Source organism: Sceloporus occidentalis, unplaced genomic scaffold, assembly GCF_023333645.1.
Source record: "Sceloporus occidentalis isolate IW3139 unplaced genomic scaffold, rSceOcc1.0.p SCAF_5, whole genome shotgun sequence".
Classification (NCBI taxonomy): Eukaryota; Metazoa; Chordata; class Lepidosauria; order Squamata; family Phrynosomatidae; genus Sceloporus; species Sceloporus occidentalis.
In genome coordinates, this window is record NW_028316985.1 from 164,927,426 (window position 1) to 164,949,244 (window position 21,819).

Here is a 21,819-nt window from a genome sequence, read left to right on the forward strand (position 1 = left end):
TCATTGGCTGCCTATTAGCTTCTGGGCTCAGTATAAGGAAGGCATGGTTGCTGACCAGATAGCAGTAATGTTTCAGTTGTTATATTGGGGGTGGAGTAATGTGAGGTTTTACATACATGTGGACATTTATAATGGTTATAGAAGTGTATTTAAGCATATCTAAAACAGTTACTTGTACACATGTATTGTAGACATCCATAATTCAAAACACCTAGAGCTCATTATAATTTTTTTTCTGGCACATTGTATTTCTTACTCGTACTTTAAGTTGCCTTGAATTCAGGGTTTGCTCAAGCCTAGCAAAAATGGAGTGCCCAGAATTCTGGAAAAAAAGAGGGAGTTTGTAGTCGTTATATTATATTATATTATTTATTTATTACATAGCTATAGTTATTAACACATATATTCCACCTCTCCTCTAGTGAGCTCAAGGCAGTAATTAGAGAGCTTGGTAAAGGTACTTTTTTAGAACTGTAACTCCCAGACACTGGCCATATTGGCTGGCAGATTCTGGGAGCTCTTGCTTGAAAAATAACTTTCCCATCATCTGGGCAATAAGACTGTTTTGTGATTAAAATGGGATAGTACCATGTAAGCCTTTGCTCTAAACTAGGAATGAATAAATAAAATGGCATCTAACCTCCAATGGCTGGATTCCCAACATGGTCCACAAGAAAGAAACCAGACCTTTCTGTTCAAATGTCCTGGCTTGGGTTAAGTAACATTTAAATGGCAAATCATGCCTCCTGAAGCTTCTAGAGGCAATTTGGGGGGCAATTTTCTTTCCACAGTAGGAGTGTTTGGAAGAGGCAAAAATGGACCCAGGTATTTAGAAGGTGTACGTCCCTACTTTAAGCTAAGAGGATGGAAGGGGGGGGTTAGATCTTCCACTCTTATTTTAGGTTAAAAAACATCCCCATTCTTTATCCAGCCCAAATGCATCTGATGAAGCAGCAGTGTGACAATAATAGTCATGCACATACTCCATTTTGAATATGTCTTTCTTCTATTTGTAGATTCTTGAAAAAGCTGAACTAATTTCTTTATTGACCTCCGAAAAAGAGAACTTGCTTTCTCAAGTAGCTGAAAAGGAGAGGTTGCTCCAAGAAGCAACTAATGCATTAAAATCTAAAGAGGATTTTACAAACACTGACATAATGAGAGCAAATGACATGGCTTTTCAAGAATTGAAGCATCACTGTGATGAACTGGGTCAAAAATTTATGATTGCATCAGAAGATAGCAAACAGATGAAAGGCCAAGTAGATCTTCTATCTGATGAAAATCTCAAGCTAAACACAGTTGTTAACAATTTAACGCTAGAAGTGAGTACTTGGTAGCTAATCTTTTCTTATTACAGAAGCTAATGACAGAGTGTTGACTAGTTTCACTGCAACATTGTTGAACTTCAAGTATTTTTGTTGAATGCTCTGAGAATTTAGTGAGACTTTAGTACTTTCTCCTGGGTCCTTGCTCTTATTTACATATATTACAGTAAGGCCCAGCATTTGATAAGTACTTAATAGAGGACCTAGCAGCAATCAGAAAGTGCATTCTTAGCCTGCTATTTGAAGGCAAGAGTCCTCATTACCGGAGATGGGAATCCAGAACAACATGAGGCTCTGTGATCCATTAGTGTGCTTCTTTACTCTTCCCCTTCATTAAAATGAAATATTTATGTCTTCTGCAACAAGCAGCTCACTGACCTAAATGCTGTTCATGTACCTTATATTGTTTGAAACCTAATGGTTATACCACGTGCATTTGATTTGGTTTAGTATGGCTTCTAGAAGGCAGCAAAATGAGACTCGGCATCCTCTGAGCTGTACTGGTCTGAGAACCGAACTACCCAATATCAGTTACGGCTAATGCAAATGGGAGGGAATACTGTTTTACATGGGTGTTATTTGTAGTTTCTGGTAGCAATACTGGACAAGAAACCCTGTGGTCTAACCCTGCATGGAACTACATGTTGGCTGGAAACCTGTTGAATTCTGGCAGCATGTATAGCTCTGGTGACATAATTATGCAGGAATGTAAAGATGTCCTAATTTGGATTTTTTAACATAATAAATCAGAATGGGAGTGTTTTTGTCTAGGAGAAATGCAGAAATCTTGGATGCAATTTCAAAACCAAAATTTTTAAGTTCATTTTACTAATACTGAGTGTCTATGCTGTCTTTTTTTAAAAAAATAAATAAAAGCTTTCTAGCAAAAGCAAAGAGCTACAGCAGAAGAACTTGGAACAAATTGAATTCCTCAGCCTGAAAGAACAATTTGAAGAAGCTCATAAGAAACTAAGTGAAATGGATCAACTCAGAGATCAGTTGAAAACTTGGGAGTCTAAGATGGAAGCTGGAGAGAGAGAGAGGCTAGCCATAACTCAGAAACTCCATGATAGTGAAGAGGAAATAATAGCACTGACCCAAGAAAGAAATGATCTGAAACAGAAGCAGGAGGCTCTTGAGCAGGAGAGAGACCAGATCAAAGAAGATATACAGGAAACAGTGTCAATAGTAAGCCAAAGTACAGAATGTACAAGTAGAGAATGGGAAAGTCTGGTTAGAAAAATCAATCATACCACTGCAATAAATCTTATACATTGGTGGTAGGTAACTGTGGAAGGCTAGGGGGACACATTAACACCCGAGGAAACTTTGGGGCACCTGTTCACACAATAATTTCCCCCTCTAAACACCTTTGGGGGCATTTACCCTATGTTTGGGATTTCAAAAGGGGGGGCTGTTTTGGGGCTAAATTGTCCCAGGGGGCCTGCAAAATGTGGTGAAAACTCCAGGCCCACAAGACATTATGGAGCACTTCATGGCAAGAAATTTTTGCAAAAATTGTTTATGACTCCTTGGGAGGCAAGGGAGCTCCATATTTGGTGGAAATGTTCTCTATGTTCCCTGAGCGCATTTGGAGTTATTCTAGAGCAAACAAAATGATCCCTGGGGGCACAAAAGAGCACTGGAGGCTGCTTGTGGCCCATGAGCCACATTTTGTCCACCCCTGTTGTATATCATGCTAATGTTGATGCATGCATTTATCTTCTTTTTTAATGTAAAAGAACATTGAGGTACAGGAAGAACTGAGAGTTTGTCACAATTCTCTGCAGCAGTATCAGAATCACATTCAAGAACTGGAAAAAACTATTGCAGAGGGAGAGTCACAAATGTCTGATGTCAGACAATCTCTAGGAATCACTATTGAAGAACAGAAGCAAGAGGTAAGATACCTATAAAAGGAATGGCTTGGTTATACATATTAGTCTAAGATAAGAATAGATCAAAGAACAGTTGGATGTACTGGTAGATTTTTCAGTGATTTGCAGTAGATTGGTAATGAATTCTGAGTCTGATTCCCAGTTCTTGAAGAATATAGTTATCTCCAGGACCTCCACCAACTAGCACGGGAGAAGGCCAGAGATAGTGGGAGTTCTAAAACTGCAACATCTGGAGGGACAGAGCTTTCCCACCTGCAAGAACACTTCTCTATGAATCTAGGTACTCCAGCATGACCCTTTGGTCAAGTTTCACTGGAAATTGACCATTGAATAATGCTGGTGGACCTATTATTATTATTATTATTATTATTATTATTATTATTATTAAACTTCATTTCTAAAGCGCTGTAATTATACAGCTAGAGAGGCTATATTAATCAAATATGTGAATCATCAAATCCATGAAAGAAAAATCAGTAAGTGTATGAGGGGAGAAGGCAGGCTATACTTGCGTAAATAAGTATGGGAACTTGGGCCTTTAATTCTGTGGGAGAACAGTTTTAACATTATGTGTTCATCTCCTGCAAGAATAGTAGTGCAGTCACCTCTTCAGAAGTAAACTGTGCTCTTTTCCTTCTTACAGATATTGAAGTTAACCAAAGACTTGGAACATTTCAATGTGGAGAGAAATCTAACTAAACCTGTTGCAGACAAGATAAGGTTGGAAGAATGTGATGAACTCCAGTTGATGAAGGAACAAATCTTTGCCCTTGAACAAGAGAGGGCAGCACTGCAGCAGCAACTGGGAGCTCTGCAAGAAGAGAAGAATAAGCCCCTGGAAAGTTCTCAGTTGGTAATTATTGCATGTTACAGGTCTTTATAATAGATTCAGAATCTAATCAACTAAATAGCTCTGAATGTTTGTTAATTGGTACATCATTGAGATTCAAGAAATTCATTCACATTTGAGATGGGGGCGCGTTACAGACCGCCGGATTGCGGCGGTCTGGCTCCACCTTCGCTTTCAGTGTCCAGGAGCCACAGCGGCCAAACCACGCGGCTCCCGGATGCTCCGAGGAAGGAGCGCGGAAATTGCGCTCCTTCCTGGGCCCTGGAAGAGACGCCGCAAGGCGCTAGTCGTACACTCACGGCGTCACTTCCGGGGCGCAACGTGCACTCTGTCTGTGATAGGGTTAGGGGCGTCTGGAAGAGACGCCCCTTTTTCAAACTGGGACGTCCTCAGGATGTCCCTAATGGCGGTCTGTAACCCACCTGACTTAAGCAACAACAAGGCAATGTGCACATTTTGCTGAAATCAGTTTGAAGAGAGCAATATGAAAAGCTAAAGAACCTAAAAAATTGAAATGTAGTAAGCTTTTGGCACCTGAAACTAGAGTGCACCACTGACATCTTACCCATTTTCCTTTTCTTTTTTTTAAAAGGTTGCCAGCAAGAATGCAGAACTTGATATACAGAAAGAGCTGTATCAAAGTGTGGAAAAACAGAATGAAATGGAAGAACCAAGGGAACAGTTAAAATCTACTGAGTCTGTAATAGAAGAAGAGCTAACAGACAATGTGGGAGTAGCTCAGAACGAAGAGGCAATAAGAGCTCTGATCCAGGAAAGAGATGATCTGCGAGACAGGCATAGTGCTCTGCAAACAGAAAGAGACCAACTCAAAGAAGAAACGCATGCTACCCAAGCAATGGTAAGAAAATCATGTTATTTCTGTTAAGTAGAATTAAAATGTGCTTAAGCCATTTAAATTCTATGGATTGGTTTCTGTTTCTGTTTGTTTTGCTTTTTTGTGAAGCAACAAAAACATACTGGCAAGGGGAGAAGAGTTGGTTAACCAATCTGTTGGTCCATGGATGTAGCTGCAGTACAGAATTACATCACTCAACTGCCATAGCTAAGGAGTTTTGGGATTTATAGTTTGGTTAGTTATTGGATGTTTTCAGCTAGAGAGCTGTGGTGCATTCTCCTGAACTACACTTCAGATACCCAACTGTATAGAGGTATCTATTTCAGTCTACAACCCTGCTCTTTTTGGGGTATATTTGAAATGGTAGTTCAAGGAAGTAGGCTAATGCTCTTAAGCAGAGAATTCTAAGTATCTGAAACTACATGTTCCAGGATTCTTTGAGATGGAGCCATTACAGTTAAAGTGATACTAGTTGGCAGTACATGTGCCCCATGTTAGCCAGGTCCTTAAAAGCTTGACATTTTATGAAAAATCTTCTATCATCCCCCACTTACAAAGCTCAGAAAAGCCATTGGCTATGCTGGAATGAGGGAGAGCAGTCTGGAAGGTGTAGTTCCAAAAGTTATGTTTTCCATGCTCTTTGTATTTGTGTTGTAGCCAAGACTGTCCATACATCATCTATGCTTTTTTGTTTCCATTACAAAAAATATGGCAGCATAAGAAAAGCTATCGAGTTTTCCAAGCTCTGCTTCACGCTTGGAGTGAGAGTCATATTAACAAGCCAGTTTCTTCATCTTTTCAGTAAGCCATTTATTAACTATCTGCTAAAGAATTTTTAGGAGTGGAGATAAAGTATTACTAGAGCAGAATTTTCTCTACAAATATGAAAGAAGGCTCTCTGTATTTGTGTTGTAGCCAGAGTGTCCATACATCATCTATGCTTTTTTGTTTCCATTACAATAAAAATATGGCAGCATAAGAAAAGCTATTGAGTCTTCATGATACTTGAGTGAAGGATCCCATCCCAAACTTTTACTATCCATAACAGGACTACGTAAATGGTCAAACAGGCCCTCCAAATGTGGGAGGATCCTCATAGTTCTTGTCTTGCTTCCAAACAAGGCTGCTGCTATAGAGTGGCCCTGGGTTATTTTTCAATCCTTTGCTACCTGATTCCTATATAATGGAAGAGAATTGATGATGGAACCTGTTGATTCTCCCATTTATCATATATGAAAGACACGTCCCTTGACCTCTAGTTACTCTTCTGCATTTCTTCCCACCCACCTTTTAAAAAGCCTCCTCTCCATCCCAGAGTTGATCAAGGTATAGAATCATAGAGTTGGAAGAGACCACAAGGGCCATCCAGTCCAACCCCCTGCCATGGAGGAAATCTCAATCAAAGCACACCAGAGAAATGGCCATCCAGCCTCTGCTTGAAGACCTCCAAAGAGGGAGACTCCACTACACTCCAAGGAAGTCTGTTCCACTGTCAAACAACCCTTACTGTCAGGAAGTTCCTCCTAATGTTGAGATGGAATCTCTTTTCCTGTAGCTTGCATCCATTGTCCCTGGTCCTAGTTTCTGGAGCAGCAGAAAACAAGCTTGCTCCCACCTCAATATGGCATCCCTTTAAGTATTTAAACAGGGCTATCATATCACCTCTTAACCTTCTCTTCTCCAGGCTACACATCCCCAGCTCCCTAAGTCATTCCTCATAAGACATGGTTTCCAGGCCGTTCACCATTTTAGTTGCCCTCCTTTGGACGGGCTCCAGTTTCTCAATGTCCTTTTTGAATTGTGGTGCCCAGAACTGGACATAATATTCCAGATGGGGCCTGACCAAAGCAGAATAGAGTGGCACCATTACTTCCCTTGATCTAGACACTATACCTCTATTGATGCAGCCAGAGTGGAAAGGAGATACCATCTCTTGACAATCCTTAATTTAGTAACATGAGGATTCATGGTTATAGAGAGAGCAACACCACTTGGTTCTAGAACCCTTTTCTGTTGGGGACCATTGTTCCCTTGGGGACACTACTGGGGCCATAGCCCAGTGGTAAACATGAATGAAGATAGGGCCAGAGCTAAAAAATAGACTCCTCCCTCTCTTCTTCGTTTTATCATTCTCTTTCACTCTTTCTTTCTCATTCTCTTGCATTTCTCTCTTTTTACTTTCTCCGCTTTTATTCTCATTTTCCCTCCTTTCTCTCTTTCCTTCCCTTTCCCCCTCTTTTACTCTGTTTCATTTCCCCCCTTTTTATTTCTTTTCCACCTTTCCAACTTGATATATGTTGCAAACAGATACATTGTGATTGTGGAAGCCTGAACTGATCACTTGCATCTTGAAATTAGGCTGTGTGAGAGCAGGCCAGGGTCAGGTTGTCCATCCTTGTTCTAGTATCCCCTAGCCAATATGGGAATAGGCCAGGTTGCCTGGGAGATTGTTGGAATGATAGACCAAAAAAGATATGTTTCCAAGCTCTGGATTTGGGCACTTTCATCATATCTTCTTCCCAATGCTCCTAAAGGGGCAAAAACTGCATAAAAATGAGTAAGAAATGAGGAGTACCTTCACTTGACCAGTCTCCAAAATCTGTTTTTAGATTAAAAAACTAGAGGAAGAGTGCCTTCGCCAGAAGCAAAGCCTTGAATTGAGAGAAGAACAGAGTCAGGAAGATAAAGGAAGGTTGGATGAAATGGAACAGTTGAAGGCCTCAGCCGAGTCTAAAATGGAAGCCATGGAGAAGGAAAAAGCAGAGTTGTCTCGGAAGCTGCACACTACTATGGAGGATATGAGATCTATTACCATGGAAAATGCCAATCTGAAAATCACAGTAGAAAGTCTTCAGTCTGAGAAGGTCAGCATGATTCAAACTGTCCATCGTCTGGGCGAGACTATAGAAAGGACAGTTGCACGAGTAAGCATCTAACTTTTACAGCTTCCAGATGAATACTTTTTAATATAATTTGTCATATATTAGTGGCTGATCAGTACTTTTTTATTTTTAAGAATTTGGAACTGCAGGAGCAACTCCAACATGCTCACTCTGCTATTGAAGCACATACCAAAATGGTTGCAGAACTGAAAGGAGAAATCGTAGATAAGGAATCTTGGTCTTCAGAACTTCAGAAGACGCTGAAGCAAGAGGTAAGAAAATACAACCATTGAAAAGGATTCCATATTTAAAGTACTCCATTCTTAATCATCTTTATTTGAAAATAAGTAACAGTAGATGGATCTCGGAAGAATAATTCCCTGTTTAGCATTTTATTTCATAATTTTGTCTATTTGGTTCTAGCAACTGGAAGTGCAGGTGATATGTTAAATAATATATTTCTTAGTGAGTTTCCAGCTAGTTGAACTCAACATTATTATTTATTATTTTTTTGAAGGCTGAGACAGAAATGGAGAACTTGCAGGCACAAATACGACATCAGGAAGAGAAGATTAATAATATGAATAGCATTATTGATGAAAAGACAAATTTGCTTCAGAAATTGGAAGCAAAATGTTTAGAAGAGAGTGAACAAGTAAGAGAGAAAGTAAGGAAACAATACATTTTGTGTACACCAAAGGAAAAGGAAATCCATGCTGTTCTGTCTGTTGTTGGGGTACATGTCCCATTATCTTTAACCACTGCACATGCTGGAACTGAAAGATGTAGTACTCGGACATCTAGTGGGTTGCAGATTCACCTCTGATCTAACTGGATGTGCATGAAATGTATGTGCAATCCCTCATTGACAGTGTGTTCATCTGATAGTACAGAATGTTTTTAAAGATGGGATTAGCAGCCTCATGCCTTTCAGATGTTTTGAATTACATCTTCCATAATCCCTTATCATCAGCCATGCTCACTGCTCTGACGAGAGTCCAAATATCCAAAATATCTAGAGGGTATCAGGTTGCCTACATTTTTTATAATGGTCCCAAATTATTAAAAGGTTAACTGTGGGGTGGTAAAAAAATAAACTGTTAGTAAACCTCTCCTTCCCTCTCCCCCCACAAACTATGCTCTTTTCAACTTGTTTCTGCTGTTTACTGAACACAAAACTTACTTTTCTAAAGATTTTTGGGTGAAATACATATTTTAAAAAGAATCACCACATTTGAGGAAGTTGCAACTTTTACTCCCCTCCCCCCATTTGTATTCCTGAATGTTTGAAAATCTTAAATTTCATGTTAAGCACTTCCTATATAAATTGTTAAAATGCATGGGATGAATGTTTCGAACTACCAAGTATCTTTTTAAAAAAAAAAATGCATTTACATTTTACTAATGCTTACCTTTAAGAAAAAAATAGCCTCAAAGCAGATTCTGTGATGATGCTATAAGACAAAGGTAGATAACATGCAAGATGGAGTTATGTGTGTCCACACCTGGTTTCCTAGGCCCACCTAATTCTACCTCAATTTTTTTTAAAGAACAAAAATTGAGGAATTGAATTCTTGAAAGCTTTTAGGAAGTACAGTTTACCCGTTGATTACCTCCCACATATCCTTGCACCTTTTAAAAGTGAAAATTAAATTTTCTGTTTTTATGTTTGTTGGGGAGAGTTGTTGTAGTAGGTCCCAAGGAAAGGTAATTTAGCTTTCAACTAGGGTTATTTCTGCATTTAGGTTACTGTAACTTTCCTCATGACAACAGATTACCAGAAAGTCTAATCAGACAAGCTTAAGATGGTTAGTGATATTTGTCTGCTCTGTGCCATTTTGTCTTGGTAGCTGAATGAAGAATTAAGCTTGCATATTCGTGAAAAGGAAAGATTGGCAGCTGAACTTAAAGACCAAGCAGATAAAGTGCATCAACTAACAAGGGAGAATTCTTTGCTTCAGAAAGAAAGAAAGAACCTTCAGGAGGATTTGCAGAGCCTTAAAGCAGAAAATGGCCAGCTTCAGGAAAAATTGCTCGAAAATACTGCAAAGGTATGGAGACTAAAACACTTTAAGGATGCTTAACCTCAGTGAGATATTATCTTATTTGTTCTCTTGGTGCCAGAGGTTAGGGTCTGAAACCAGCCTTGGGAAAATCTGACTTCACTGCAGGGATGGACAAAGTGTGGCCATCTAGCCTCTGAACCCAGCTTTTGTGTCACCTGATGCCTCCTGCCGGTCTCCCCAAGAACCCCCAACCCAATCCCCATTTTATTTTTTTTAAAAGTATGATTTGAGAGCATATTTTATCCAAAAAACACATAAGGGCTGAATCTGCACTACAGAAATAATTGAACTTGATACCACTTTTAACTGTCATGGTTCATTGCTACGGAATTCTGGGATTTGTTATTTCATGAGATATTTAGCCTTCCCTGTCAAAGAATTCTGGTGGCACAACAAACAACAAGATTTCATAGGATGGAGCCATGACAATTAAAGTGGCGTCAAATTGGATTATTCTTGCAGTGCAGATGCCGCCACAGAAACGCCAACACATGCAAAAACACCCCCAGCCACAAAAGGGCACCCCAGAACTTCCCAGCACCCCCAAATATCACTGTTCCAGTCTGAGTTCATCTCCAAATGATGACAAGAAGTAACACAATGTCACTGTCAGTCACCATTTTGGGACAGACTTGAATAAATCAAAGTATTTGGGAGAATGTTCATGGGCTTGGCCTACAAGAATGCTGGAGGGTGGAAACTGGCCAATTCTCCCCCATGTAATTGCCCACACACCCCTTTACCAAAATTTCCAGAGTTTGGAAACATTACTTTTTTGCACCCATAACTCCCAGAATCCTCCAGCCAACAGAACATTAATAAACTACATATCGGGAAACCTTTGCGTTTCCTCAAGCTTCATTATAGCTCCCATTTGAACATCACTGGTGTAATTTCAACCCCATAAGTATCCTCACTCAAATAATAGTTCATTTTCAGTATATGCAATAGTTTATAGTAGGGATAACAAAGTTAATGCATATATCTATTTATTTTTCAGACCCAAAAAAGCCTTTCTGGACCCCAGATATTCCCCCTGCCCAACAAATTCTCCTTTTAAATAGACCCCTTGCATTGTTTAATAGCAAAAAATCAGTCATTTTCCAAACTACAATGGCTTTTAATTTGTTTCTGTCCCAGATTTAAGCCACATCTAGCCACTTCTGCTTTCTTTTCCTCCTCCTCCTCCTTTTTGGGATTGTTCAGGATGGTCATTTAATAGAAAAACGAGTCAGACCTGCAGAGCCTGCCCACTCATATCCTAAGACTGTTCTTTCCAAACATTGGTCCTCCAGGTTTTTTGAACTTCAACTCCAGAAGCCCCAACCAGTTTTACCAACAGCCAAAGAATTCTGGGAGCCGAAATACAAAACAACTGGAGGACCAAAGTTTGGGAACCACTCTAAAACATATTCTATTTATTTGTTTTTCAGTTCCCTGAAACAAATGTCAAACAGGAGCAGCAAGATGACATCAAAAGCTTGGAAGCAAAAGTATTAAGGATCAAGGTAAATATTAGTACATGAAGAAACTTTTAATTGATCTTACTGTTAAGCCATTATTGATTTTTTTTTAAATCATGATCTGTATTTCACATTCCTGGAACAATAATGCCTTTAGCTCCCATCTGCTTCCTATCTATTTCTTACTTCAACTACCCAAGAAAAAAAGAATATAACAATTTGTCTATAGTACTCAGTCTGTGATCTAATTAGCTAAGTAGAAAAACAGCGAGGAGGTCTTAGGGACAAGAGTGGACCTGGTTACGGAGGGAAATCCCTAACCTAAGCATTCCAGCTTCTCACTCTGAACAAAGTGTTTCAGAGAGAGGTCTTGAGAAAAGCTTTGAAAAGTTTTATTTTTTACTAAAGATCCCGTAGGATCCCAATTTTTGAGGCCATCTGACATCCAGACCCCAAAAATTGCCTTCCCTGAGAGCCATCAGGGATGCCACTTTGCCTTTAAAATGTGGCACAATCCTCCCCTTCACATACTTTAAAAGGGAAGGTCACTTTTAAAAAAGAGTTTTCAAAACTGAAAATGAACTTTCAGTCATTTTCTGTTCTGCTTTGGATGGTAATTTGTGGATTATATTGGTCCCGTCCAGTACCGCCCCCAGACTTCTTGTGCTCCTAATGTACACCCTTGAACCACCATGAAGGTCTCTGCCTAGACACTAGTTCAAGTATTTTCACAGTAGATGTGAAAGTGTGAGAGTAGATAACTCAGGTACATCATTATTATGAACCTTTATCAGTGACCTGCTCAATGAATTCCTGTCAGTGGGGGGGGGGGGGGGGGATGCGGTGGCTTAATAGTTAAGATGCCAATTCTGATAATCGAGCTGATAGGTTGGCAGAAGCTGGGACTAGTAACAGGAGCTCATCAGAAGTTCGAGGCCTGAGTGCTACATGTTGGTGTGAGCTCCTGTCACTTGTCCCAGCTTCTGCCAACCTATCTGTTCGAAAGCATGCAAATGGAAGTACATAGATAGGTGCCACTTCTCAGGTGGAAGGTAACAGTGTTCGGTGCAGTAATGCTGGCCACATGACCACCAGAGCAGTCCTCACAATGCTGACTCTTTGGCTTAGAAAAAGAGATGAGCACTGTCCCCTACTACACTAGACATTCATGTCAAGGGACTACCTTTCCTTTTACCTAGTACACATATGGTGATTTTTGTGAATAACAGGTAGATACTTCAGTTGGTGACTGAAGTCTTCCCTTTAAGAGAGAGAGAGAGTGTGTGTATAAGTTGTAAAAACATTTTATTTTGCTGCGGAGTCTTAGCCAGCTTTTCTTTATTTTAGGAGGTTCTGAAATCATTCTCAAGCCTGGAAAAGAAATCAGAATATCTTAAAACAATGTCTCTTCAGATTAAACATGAACTCGACCATCAGAAATCAGTTGTAGCCAAAGGCCTTGCTGATCTTCCATCTCAACAAGCAAAAGCTGTCAAAAGGCTTCAAATGGAACATGGGCACATAAGTAACAGTCTTCATAGCTTGTTGAATAAATTTCAGGTATCAGTTCTGAATATTGTGATTATTTCTGTTGTGTGCTTAATTGTAACTGAAAGCCAGCAATATTGTTTAAGTAGGTGTCTCAGATTTTTTAAAAATCCCTCCAGCTTTTTTTCCAATCCCTGGCAGCTGCCCTCCCATTAATAATGACAATTTAAATAAATAAAAATGTTTTGTCTCTCATGGAATCCCAAGTCTGCTGCCTGAAGTGGTCACCTCATTTTGTTTACTTAATATAGAACCAGCCCAGTAGAACAGTGTCTCATTGAATATGTCTTTTCATTTTCAACAGTTCTTTTTTACTTGTATATGCAAGAAGAAGGCTGAATACTACACTAAAGTCAGTACCTACACAACAGAGCTGCTTGATGAGCGAAGAAAACAACTTGAGCTGCTCACTCAGATTCAACATCTCAAAAAGTGTAATTTGGAAGAACACCAAGCCACGTCCCATCAGCTCAACATCTCTGAATTGAACCAGTACCTGGATCTATACACAGAGGTACCATTTCTCCCCAAATTTCCTGTCCAGAGCCAGGGGATGTTAGGCTATCATGGTATATATTTGGGATGTTCCCAGTGCTTATTTTGTAATTCTTGAGCATTTTCTGTCCTAAAAGGAAAGAAAATGGAATCTGCAACAAAGCAAAATATTTTAATGTTTTCATTTATTTATTATATGCTACCTTTCTCCTGAACTGGACCTATGGCAGCTCACAAAAGATACTTTTAAAATAGTACAATTTTAAAACAAAATTTAAAATAAAACAGGAAGGTCTCAATTATTATTATTATTATTATTATTATTATTATTAATTTTTGCACTTCTACATTACTTGGGTTTACTTGAACTTGTGCTTTCCATTTAGAAGGCATTGGGTTCAGTCTATTTGATCTGGGGTGTATCAAGGGAGGGTTGTGTGAATCCCTGGAGAGCTACTATAAGTTAGTTTAGACTAGAAGCTTTGATCATCCAGCTGTTTGGGTCAAAGGTTCCCACAACCACTTACCATTGGCCAAGCAGTGTGGGATTGATAGAGCTGGTAAGCCAAGACATCTGGAGAGCAAAAGGTTTCCCATCCCCTATAATGTCAGCAATAGAACAAGATGGGTCAAAGTTGTAACTTGATGTGACAACACTTCCTATGCAAGTACTTCACGGCACACAAATAACACAAAGCACAGCAATTTATGTCACTATCTCTTGATGCAGAAAATATTGAAAGATACTTCAGAAATGGAAGAGGAACTTCTTAGTATAGAAGGAAAGCTAAAACAACTGAAAAGTGATGGTGAAGAGTCAAAACAGTATTTGGAGCGTTGTTCAGTTCATTTTGATGTACAAGATTTTGAGGGAGGCATCAAGCAAGATAATGAAACACTCATGTCTGTGGGTCGGTTCCTGAATCCTAAAGCTCAGGTACAAAGCTTCAGTGTACAACTATCAAATCATATGTGTCTGTAGAGATGGGAACACACTTGTGTGGATCAATATATTTCTCATGGGTTAGTCATTCAAAGCAGCTTTGGACACAAACTGTGTCTGCTTACAGATTTGTTTACTTTGTGATATGTTGCTCCATATTTTGTGTGGTATTTAGTTTTTATCTATAATGACTCAACTATAAATCCTCATAACATTTTTGCTGCTACAAAAAAGGTTAGTTTGTGTTTAGTGGGAAACTCCAGAGATCTTTGAAGTCAGTGTTTTAATACAGTCTGGAAAAGCTAGTTGTTGGCTGTGCACACTGAGGGATTCTGTGAATTGTAATCCATAAAAGTACATTTTTATCAGAAGACTTGCCAATAAAACTAAGACCACCATGTCAAGGGAGAGATACAACAGATAACATTAGTTCGGGAAAATATTTTGAGGTTTTTTGTTTGTTTGTTGTTGTTGTTGTTGTTTTCCAGTGGAAAAAGATATGGCTAACTGGTCATCCTAAGGAATATTTAAGCCACAGGTCTTAGTACGGCACATACAGGTCGCTTAGTCCTATTAAATTCATGGGGTATTGGTATTCTTAATTATGTGTAGAATTTCTGCCAGTGTGGTTCACATACAGAGGCTAGCAGGACATGAGATTTTGTGGAGGGAAAATATAGTTGGGGAGAGTAAAGGAAAACAAACGAAGGTGGAGGGGAATAGATTCACTCAAAAATAAATAAGAGGAAAGTGGCATTGCCCTGTTTCATGCATTGAAAAGATGGGCCTGATAAGGACACTCAGAATAGACGGAAAAGACAGGGAGGACAGAGAACGTTTGAAAGAAGTCCAGATGATAATATACCAATGGCCAGCTTCTGCAATCTACAGGAAAGAATCTACAGGTTGAATTTAGTCATAGCTTTAAAAGACTTTTAAGGCAAATAGAGGCAGTGCACTAGCCAAATGCAGTCCCTTCCCCCCCCCCCCTCTTTGGGTATTTTTTCCTTCATCTGGGTATCTGTTGTTAGATGTACCATCAAAATCTCTGCTGGAAATAGGACACAGACAGAATACCATTTCCTAACAGAATTGTTGGGTGTTTGAGCAGTGGGAATGTGTGCTCTCTGTAACAGTTCTAGAACAATGGAAACTTCTCTCCCCTTGCTTAAGGTAGTGATCTGAGGTGGTGGATGGTGGATGGAAAAATATTAGACAATGACTGAAAGATTTTAAGAGTTTCATCCTTATTTTGCTTTGTCAAGTTTGCATTAAATCTAAGAAATAATGTCTTACATTTAAATGCTCTGTCATGATGCGAAGCAACATGGGAACTGCTGCTTGATTAGGGCAGTGCTTTACTAGGCTGTGGTGTGTGTGTGTGTGTGTGTAGTTGTAGAATGACAGTGGGTATGACCTTTCAAATGCCCTGCTCATTGGTGATGGCGCCAGAGTCAGTGGAACAGTGACTTCAGCCCAGGTTTTACTCCAAAATTTAAGAGAGTCAGATCCTCACACCTGGAGTTTAATTTTCACCCCAAAAACTGGAATGAATTAACTGTACAATGGGCATCAGTATCGCACCTACCACTGGTTTCATTCAATCACACAGTGGTTCTTCAGGATCTCAGACAAATGGGTTTTTCACCTTTGAATGGTCACCTCAGAGAACCCCAATTATAAGTAAGCAACCTGTTCTTCCATATCTATACATGTACACACTGACACACAGCATCTGTGATGAAAGAGGGATGTCAAGCCAAGATTAAAGTATGAGTCTGAAGTGGAATGGTAGATCTAAGGCATCAGATACAATCATTTATTTTCAAAGCTGAAGTCACTGATTTATTGAATGAAGCTGTAATTAAGTGGTAGAGAAAACAGCCAAGGTTGTATTACTTCAAGACTTCTGTTTGGGAACAAAAGAAAACAGAATAACAGCATCTCTATCAAAACAAAAAATATATAAGCTATTGTTGTACATCTTTACCTTAGTGATGGCTGATAGCATGGGTATAACAAATCCTAATGCCTTCTTTTGCTATTTGTGTGATAGCTGCATGAATAATATTTTATTGCAGGCCTACATTCAAGCAAAATCAGAGCTAGACACCAGAAATGCTGACTACTGCAGAGAAACTGAAGTTGCCCTGAAAGTATGCAGAGAACAAACCAAGGAACTGTTTCTGGAACTGAATGCATTTAAGGAAGAGGTTAAACTTAAGGAAGAGCAAACCCTTCATAGAGATGCTAATTTAGCACTAAAGGAAGAAAACTGTAAACTTGAAAATAAATTAAAAGCAGCAGAAGAAGGCATACAGGTATATAGTTAAATTTACCATGTACTGACATATTCTGATGTCTGTCATACATACATTTGGGATGAAATTAGGATCTTTAAAACATCACAAAAGAAGCAAGCTTTCTAGTTCTTCAGAATTTTTCATTAGCCTGAAATTTTAAGAGTCTGCATAACACTCAGCCTGATTAGATTATTTATTATTATTTATTTACGGTATTTATACCCCGCCCTTCAGCCCTAAAGGCTCTCAGAGCGGCTTACAAAGCTCATTTTTGGTGACATTTTAGTGGGCGTAAAGTTTGTGTTTTCACTTAAGGATAACATGGCCTTTTTTGTAAGCTATCTAATTCATTAACCCTGATAATCAGATGGGGATTGCATGGGTTACTCTCTAAAAGGATGGCAAATTTGACAAAACCAGATGCTGTAAAGGATGCATAATTGCTGCCCTCTCTTCTCCCTGAGATCTGCAGTAGCATCATGCTGGGTTTCCATACTTTGCCCTATTCAGCTTCAGCTGAGTGCTCCTTGAAAGTGAGCAATGACGTGATCTGTAATCTGCGTTCTGTTACTAGACATTACCAAGGAAGAGAGAAAGCATGGGACTCCTTTTTTCAGCAACCCCACTGTCATCTCTTCATCTAGTTCTAACTTGAGATTTGTTACCAAAGTGCACAGCTAGCTACGCAATGCTAAATCCCATGCCATGGAGTTCTGGTTCTTTTTGATTAGAGGCAATGAGAGGGGGCAAATTAACTTACTGCATACAGTATTCCTGTGCTTTAAAAATGTAGCCAATCAAGCACCTGGCAATAGTCCCATTTCCTATTTGCATATACTAAAAGTGTCATTTTACATTAACATGTGTGAAATAGCATGTGGTTGCCTTGTATGTTTTTAATCTGTTCACTACATTTATCTTCCAATGCACTCAAGGCAATCTACATTGTTCTCCTCTTCCCTACTTCACAATAATCCTGTAAGGTAGGCCAGGCTGAGGAAAAAAAATGGCCTATCCAAGGTCATCCAGTGAGCTTCATGGCTTGGTCGGTACTAGAAGGTGGGCTCATGCAAAACTCCAACCCAGTGGTTCCCAAACTCAGGTCCCTAGATATTGCTGGGTTTAGTTCCCCAAATCTTTGGCCATGGGCCAAATTGGCAGAACATCAGTCTGTTCAGTTACCATCAGTAAAATCTAGTTTTCCTCTTAGAAATGTTACTCAGCTTCCTAATACCTTGCTGTGTTTTGTTCCAAGAATCTCAAGCAAAAAATCCAAGAGCTAGAAAATGGAGTAAATGAAGCAGACAGAAATCTCCAGGAAAAGGAAAAAAGAATAGCCATATTACAGATGGAACTTAATGTGAGAACTTCCGGGAGTGAAGTGCCCAAACTTAAGTCTGCATTAGAGGAAAAGGAGAATGGCTTAAGAATTGCACTGACAGAGATGGAAACACTCAAGGTATGTGCTGACTTCTTAACAAAGTTTGTTTTCTACTTTTGTACTTTGCTCTACAGATAGGAATACTAACATCCTCAAAGAACCAAACATTCATAAATCTGTAGGAGGTTTGAGAATGGATACATTATTATTTGAAATTGTTGGTGTGTGTAGTACCAAACAAACACTTTGGAGACCAAAGTGAGGCTCTTTTGCAAAGTTAAACACTTAATCTTCAAAGCTGGGAAGACAATAATGCTACAGTATAATTTGTAGTAGCATATTATGTTCTCCTACATAAAACAATGTTAACTTGTAACTATTTTCTGTAACCTTTGGAATAATCCATGAACAGGAATAAGTAACAGCTTTTCCCTCCTCACTTGATGATGTGTTCTTTCTCTCTCTCTAAATTTAGGCCCAGCTAAATAAAGGTGCTGAATTGTATAAGGAAGAAATCGAGGACCTCAAAACTCAACTTGTAAAAGCTGATATGGCAAAAATGAAACAGTCCAAATACTTTGACCAGGAGTAAGTCCAATTTCATTTAACAGTAAATCTATGTAGTCTTTTAGTTCTATGTAGTCTTTCAGTGCCCAGCTATAGAACAGAAAAGCAGGTTAAATAAAATTTATTACTTGAAGCGTCTCCATACACTTTTGTTAGCCAAACTTCATCTACTCCACATTCCTTTTGCTGTCTGTTTTTCCTTTATACATTTATATTTTCAAAGTATGGAAAAAGAAAATTACTATTCTCTGCAGAGGGGAACCAAACGCCCCCTATTCTTTGAGCCGTCAATATTCTTTGGATCCCATGGAGCAAACAGAAGGGAAACCTAGCCATAGGCTCATTATGCTATCTTTCTGTAAAGTTTCAAAAACAGTTGCTGAATATGATGTTGTAAAAGTTGGATAAAATGAATTAGACCATCTTTCCTGTATAGTTTTCTGCCCCAGATTACCGAACAACAGACAGTATAGATTAAAAACATTTTATTAACAACACTGCATGATATATACATTTTGGTTTTTAAAATAGATGCTATAGAGTCATCTATGGTACTCTAAAATCTAAAACTATTCTAGCAGAAGCTTTCTAAAACAGATACAACTTTTCTGGTACACATCATTGTATTAAAAAAATGAGTTCTGGCCAATCAAAGTTACTATAATAAATCTGTTAAAGTGCCACACAAGACACTCTAGTTTGGAGCAACTACATGACTGCTACTCTGCTATGTTTTCTAATGTTTTTTTTTTTTTTTTTTTTGCTGGCTGGGAATGATGGGAGTTACTGTTCACATTTGGAGGTCATCAATTTGTGGGGGGATGTTCATTATAGTCTATTTTTTAAATTGTTCATAGTTTTCCACTATGAGACATAGGTTGCTGTGTGTATAAGCCTGTGATGCAAGCACAAGTGCAAGGATGACTTCTGGCCTTTTTTACATTATAATCCTGTGCATGTGTTAAATGTTTCCTAAAGCCTTAACTCTTTTTTTATAAAACATTAGTAAATTTGATCCAATTCTTTCTTGATATTGTTAGAATGGCAAATGCAAAAGCTCTTGCAGAATATAGAGAAGAACAGTTAAGAAAATTAAAAGAAGAACTCCGGAAGGCTCAACAGGATCAAGATATAACTGGTAGGTACAGAATAAGCAAATGTATATTACAGTTTATTAGATGTGTTTTGATGATGTAATTCTAAACAAAGAACAAGATATGGTGATCAAGCAGGCAGTCCTAGAGTTTACTGGTAAGCAGGCTCTTTTGAGTTTTGGACTGCAATAAATTACTTAGTTATGCTTAGAGTTAATAATAATAATAATGATGTTTATTTATATACCGCTTTTCCAAATTAGATCAAAGCGGTGTACAACAGGAAGTACAATACAAAGTCAAAAAAAAAAAACAAAAAAAACAGGCCTCCCTCCCCTCAAGATGGTGGTCAGAAGGAGGGCTTTTCTGCTTCAGGCAGGCAGTTGGAGCTTGTCTGCCTCTGTCCCCCCAAGATGGTGGCTGAAGGGAGGGCTTTTCTTCTTCAGGCAGGCAGTTGGAGCTTGCCTGCCTCTCTCCCCACAAGATGGTGGCTGAAGGGAGGGCTTTTCTTCTTCAGGCAGGCAGTTGGAGCTTGCCTGCCTCTCTCCCCACAAGATGGTGGCTGAAGGGAGGGCTTTTCTTCTTCAGGCAGGCAGTTGGAGCTTGCCTGCCTCTCTCCCCCCAAGATGGTGGCTGAAGAGAGGGCTTTTCTTCGTACAGAAAAGTTCATACTCCTTTATCTGTCCTGACAGCACTGATAAACACTTCTAAATTATTTGATGAAATATAACTAAAATGTATTGAAAAGTTTATTTTACATAATTAATGGTATTTCTTAATGACATCACATTTTAACAATAACATTATATAGAGTTCTTTAACACTTGGAATTCTGTGGTGATATTGCCCACCTGAGTTTAGCCACAAATTATATCTTGTATTCCAATATGCTGGATTTTAAAATTGTTTGTCTTCAGCATTAGAAATATTTTTTCTCTATCTACATAAGTGAAGCAATGTTCTTAAGTAGTATGTGTATAATTACAGCGCTCTAGAAATAAAGTTTAATAATGGCAGATTGTTATTATTATCTAGAGAGAATAGCTGTTGTATTTTTGATATTTTAATGGCCTTCTGAACAATTTTCAGTAATATCAAGCAAAGATCTTCCTCAGCCATCTCTGCCAATTACTTGTGGAGGTGGAAGCGGCATAGTACAGAATACTCAACTGCTTGTGCTGAAAACTGAGCATGCAAAACTGGAAAAGAAGTACAGTCAGCTCCAGAAAGAACATGAAATTGTGTTAACGTAAGTCTTCATTCTACCTAGAATCTTTTTGTGCATATCTGTTCTCTGAGCTTTTGAGTTTTTTACTCCTAACATATGGGTTTGCTTTGACACAAATCAGCTTCTGGTGCTGACCCTGCCTAGGGCTTAAAAAAAAGTCCGGCAAGCTATGTTCTGTGGCTGATAGATCACATATTCTGATCACAGGTGGCCTGGAAAAACCAGCTGAAGTTTATGATGACTTGGCTTAGCACTTAATCCATTTACCATCTGTAATTTCATATAGCTGTTAACCTGTGTGTGTGTATGTGTGTGCCTTCAAGTTCCCTGTCTACTTAGTGACCCCATGAATTTCATAGGACTTTCTTAAGTAAGGGATATTCAGAGTGGCTTGACCAGTTCCTTCGCCTGAACCTGATATTCATTGATGGTCTCCTGTCCAAGTATTAACCAGGGCTGACCCTGCTTTGCTTCCAAGATCTGACAGGATATACTCCCTTAACAGCATTTCGTCTCGATTTAACCATTAACCTGAGGCAAAGCCTTTCTATTTCTAATTCACATAATGGTTATAGCATCTTTTCACAACCTACTGTCCTCCAAATGTGTTGAATTTCCAGCTCCCATGATGGTCGGGAATGCTTAGAGTTGTCACCCAGGTTGTGAAAGATTATGGTATTTTACTAAGACTGTAGTGAACCATGTTTAAATCTCTACATGATGACTAGACAGCCATGAAGGTCACGGGGTCATTTTGCACCTTGTTACTGTTTCTCAACCCAGACTACCTAGAAGGTAACTAAAAGACTACCTAAAAGGTTTAAACTATCTAAAAGGTTTACTTTTTTATTCTTTCTCAACCCAGACTACCTAGCAAGATAAAATAATAAAATTGGGGAGGGGACCGTGTGCTTAGT

At 38.9% G+C, this 21,819-nt stretch overlaps 1 protein-coding gene across 4 annotated transcripts in view; it reads left to right on the forward strand.

Annotated features, from left to right (window-relative positions):
- Nucleotides 1-21,819, forward strand: part of CENPE (centromere protein E) — a 50,213-nt gene that overhangs the window by 26,231 nt on the left and 2,163 nt on the right. For 2 of the 4 annotated variants that reach the window (XM_089526041.1, XM_089526044.1), the window contains 18 exons: nt 1,017-1,325; nt 2,205-2,516; nt 3,071-3,229; nt 3,870-4,079; nt 4,669-4,935; nt 7,542-7,856; nt 7,949-8,086; nt 8,332-8,481; nt 9,665-9,865; nt 11,314-11,388; nt 12,691-12,903; nt 13,196-13,405; nt 14,117-14,323; nt 16,411-16,650; nt 17,888-18,091; nt 18,489-18,601; nt 19,621-19,718; nt 20,764-20,923. In XM_089526041.1, coding sequence (XP_089382167.1) covers nt 1,017-1,325; nt 2,205-2,516; nt 3,071-3,229; nt 3,870-4,079; nt 4,669-4,935; nt 7,542-7,856; nt 7,949-8,086; nt 8,332-8,481; nt 9,665-9,865; nt 11,314-11,388; nt 12,691-12,903; nt 13,196-13,405; nt 14,117-14,323; nt 16,411-16,650; nt 17,888-18,091; nt 18,489-18,601; nt 19,621-19,718; nt 20,764-20,923 — 3,581 coding nt within the window. The remainder of the gene's footprint in view (nt 1-1,016; nt 1,326-2,204; nt 2,517-3,070; nt 3,230-3,869; nt 4,080-4,668; nt 4,936-7,541; nt 7,857-7,948; nt 8,087-8,331; nt 8,482-9,664; nt 9,866-11,313; nt 11,389-12,690; nt 12,904-13,195; nt 13,406-14,116; nt 14,324-16,410; nt 16,651-17,887; nt 18,092-18,488; nt 18,602-19,620; nt 19,719-20,763; nt 20,924-21,819) is intronic. The other 2 variants (XM_089526042.1, XM_089526043.1) reach the window with 2 other exon arrangements.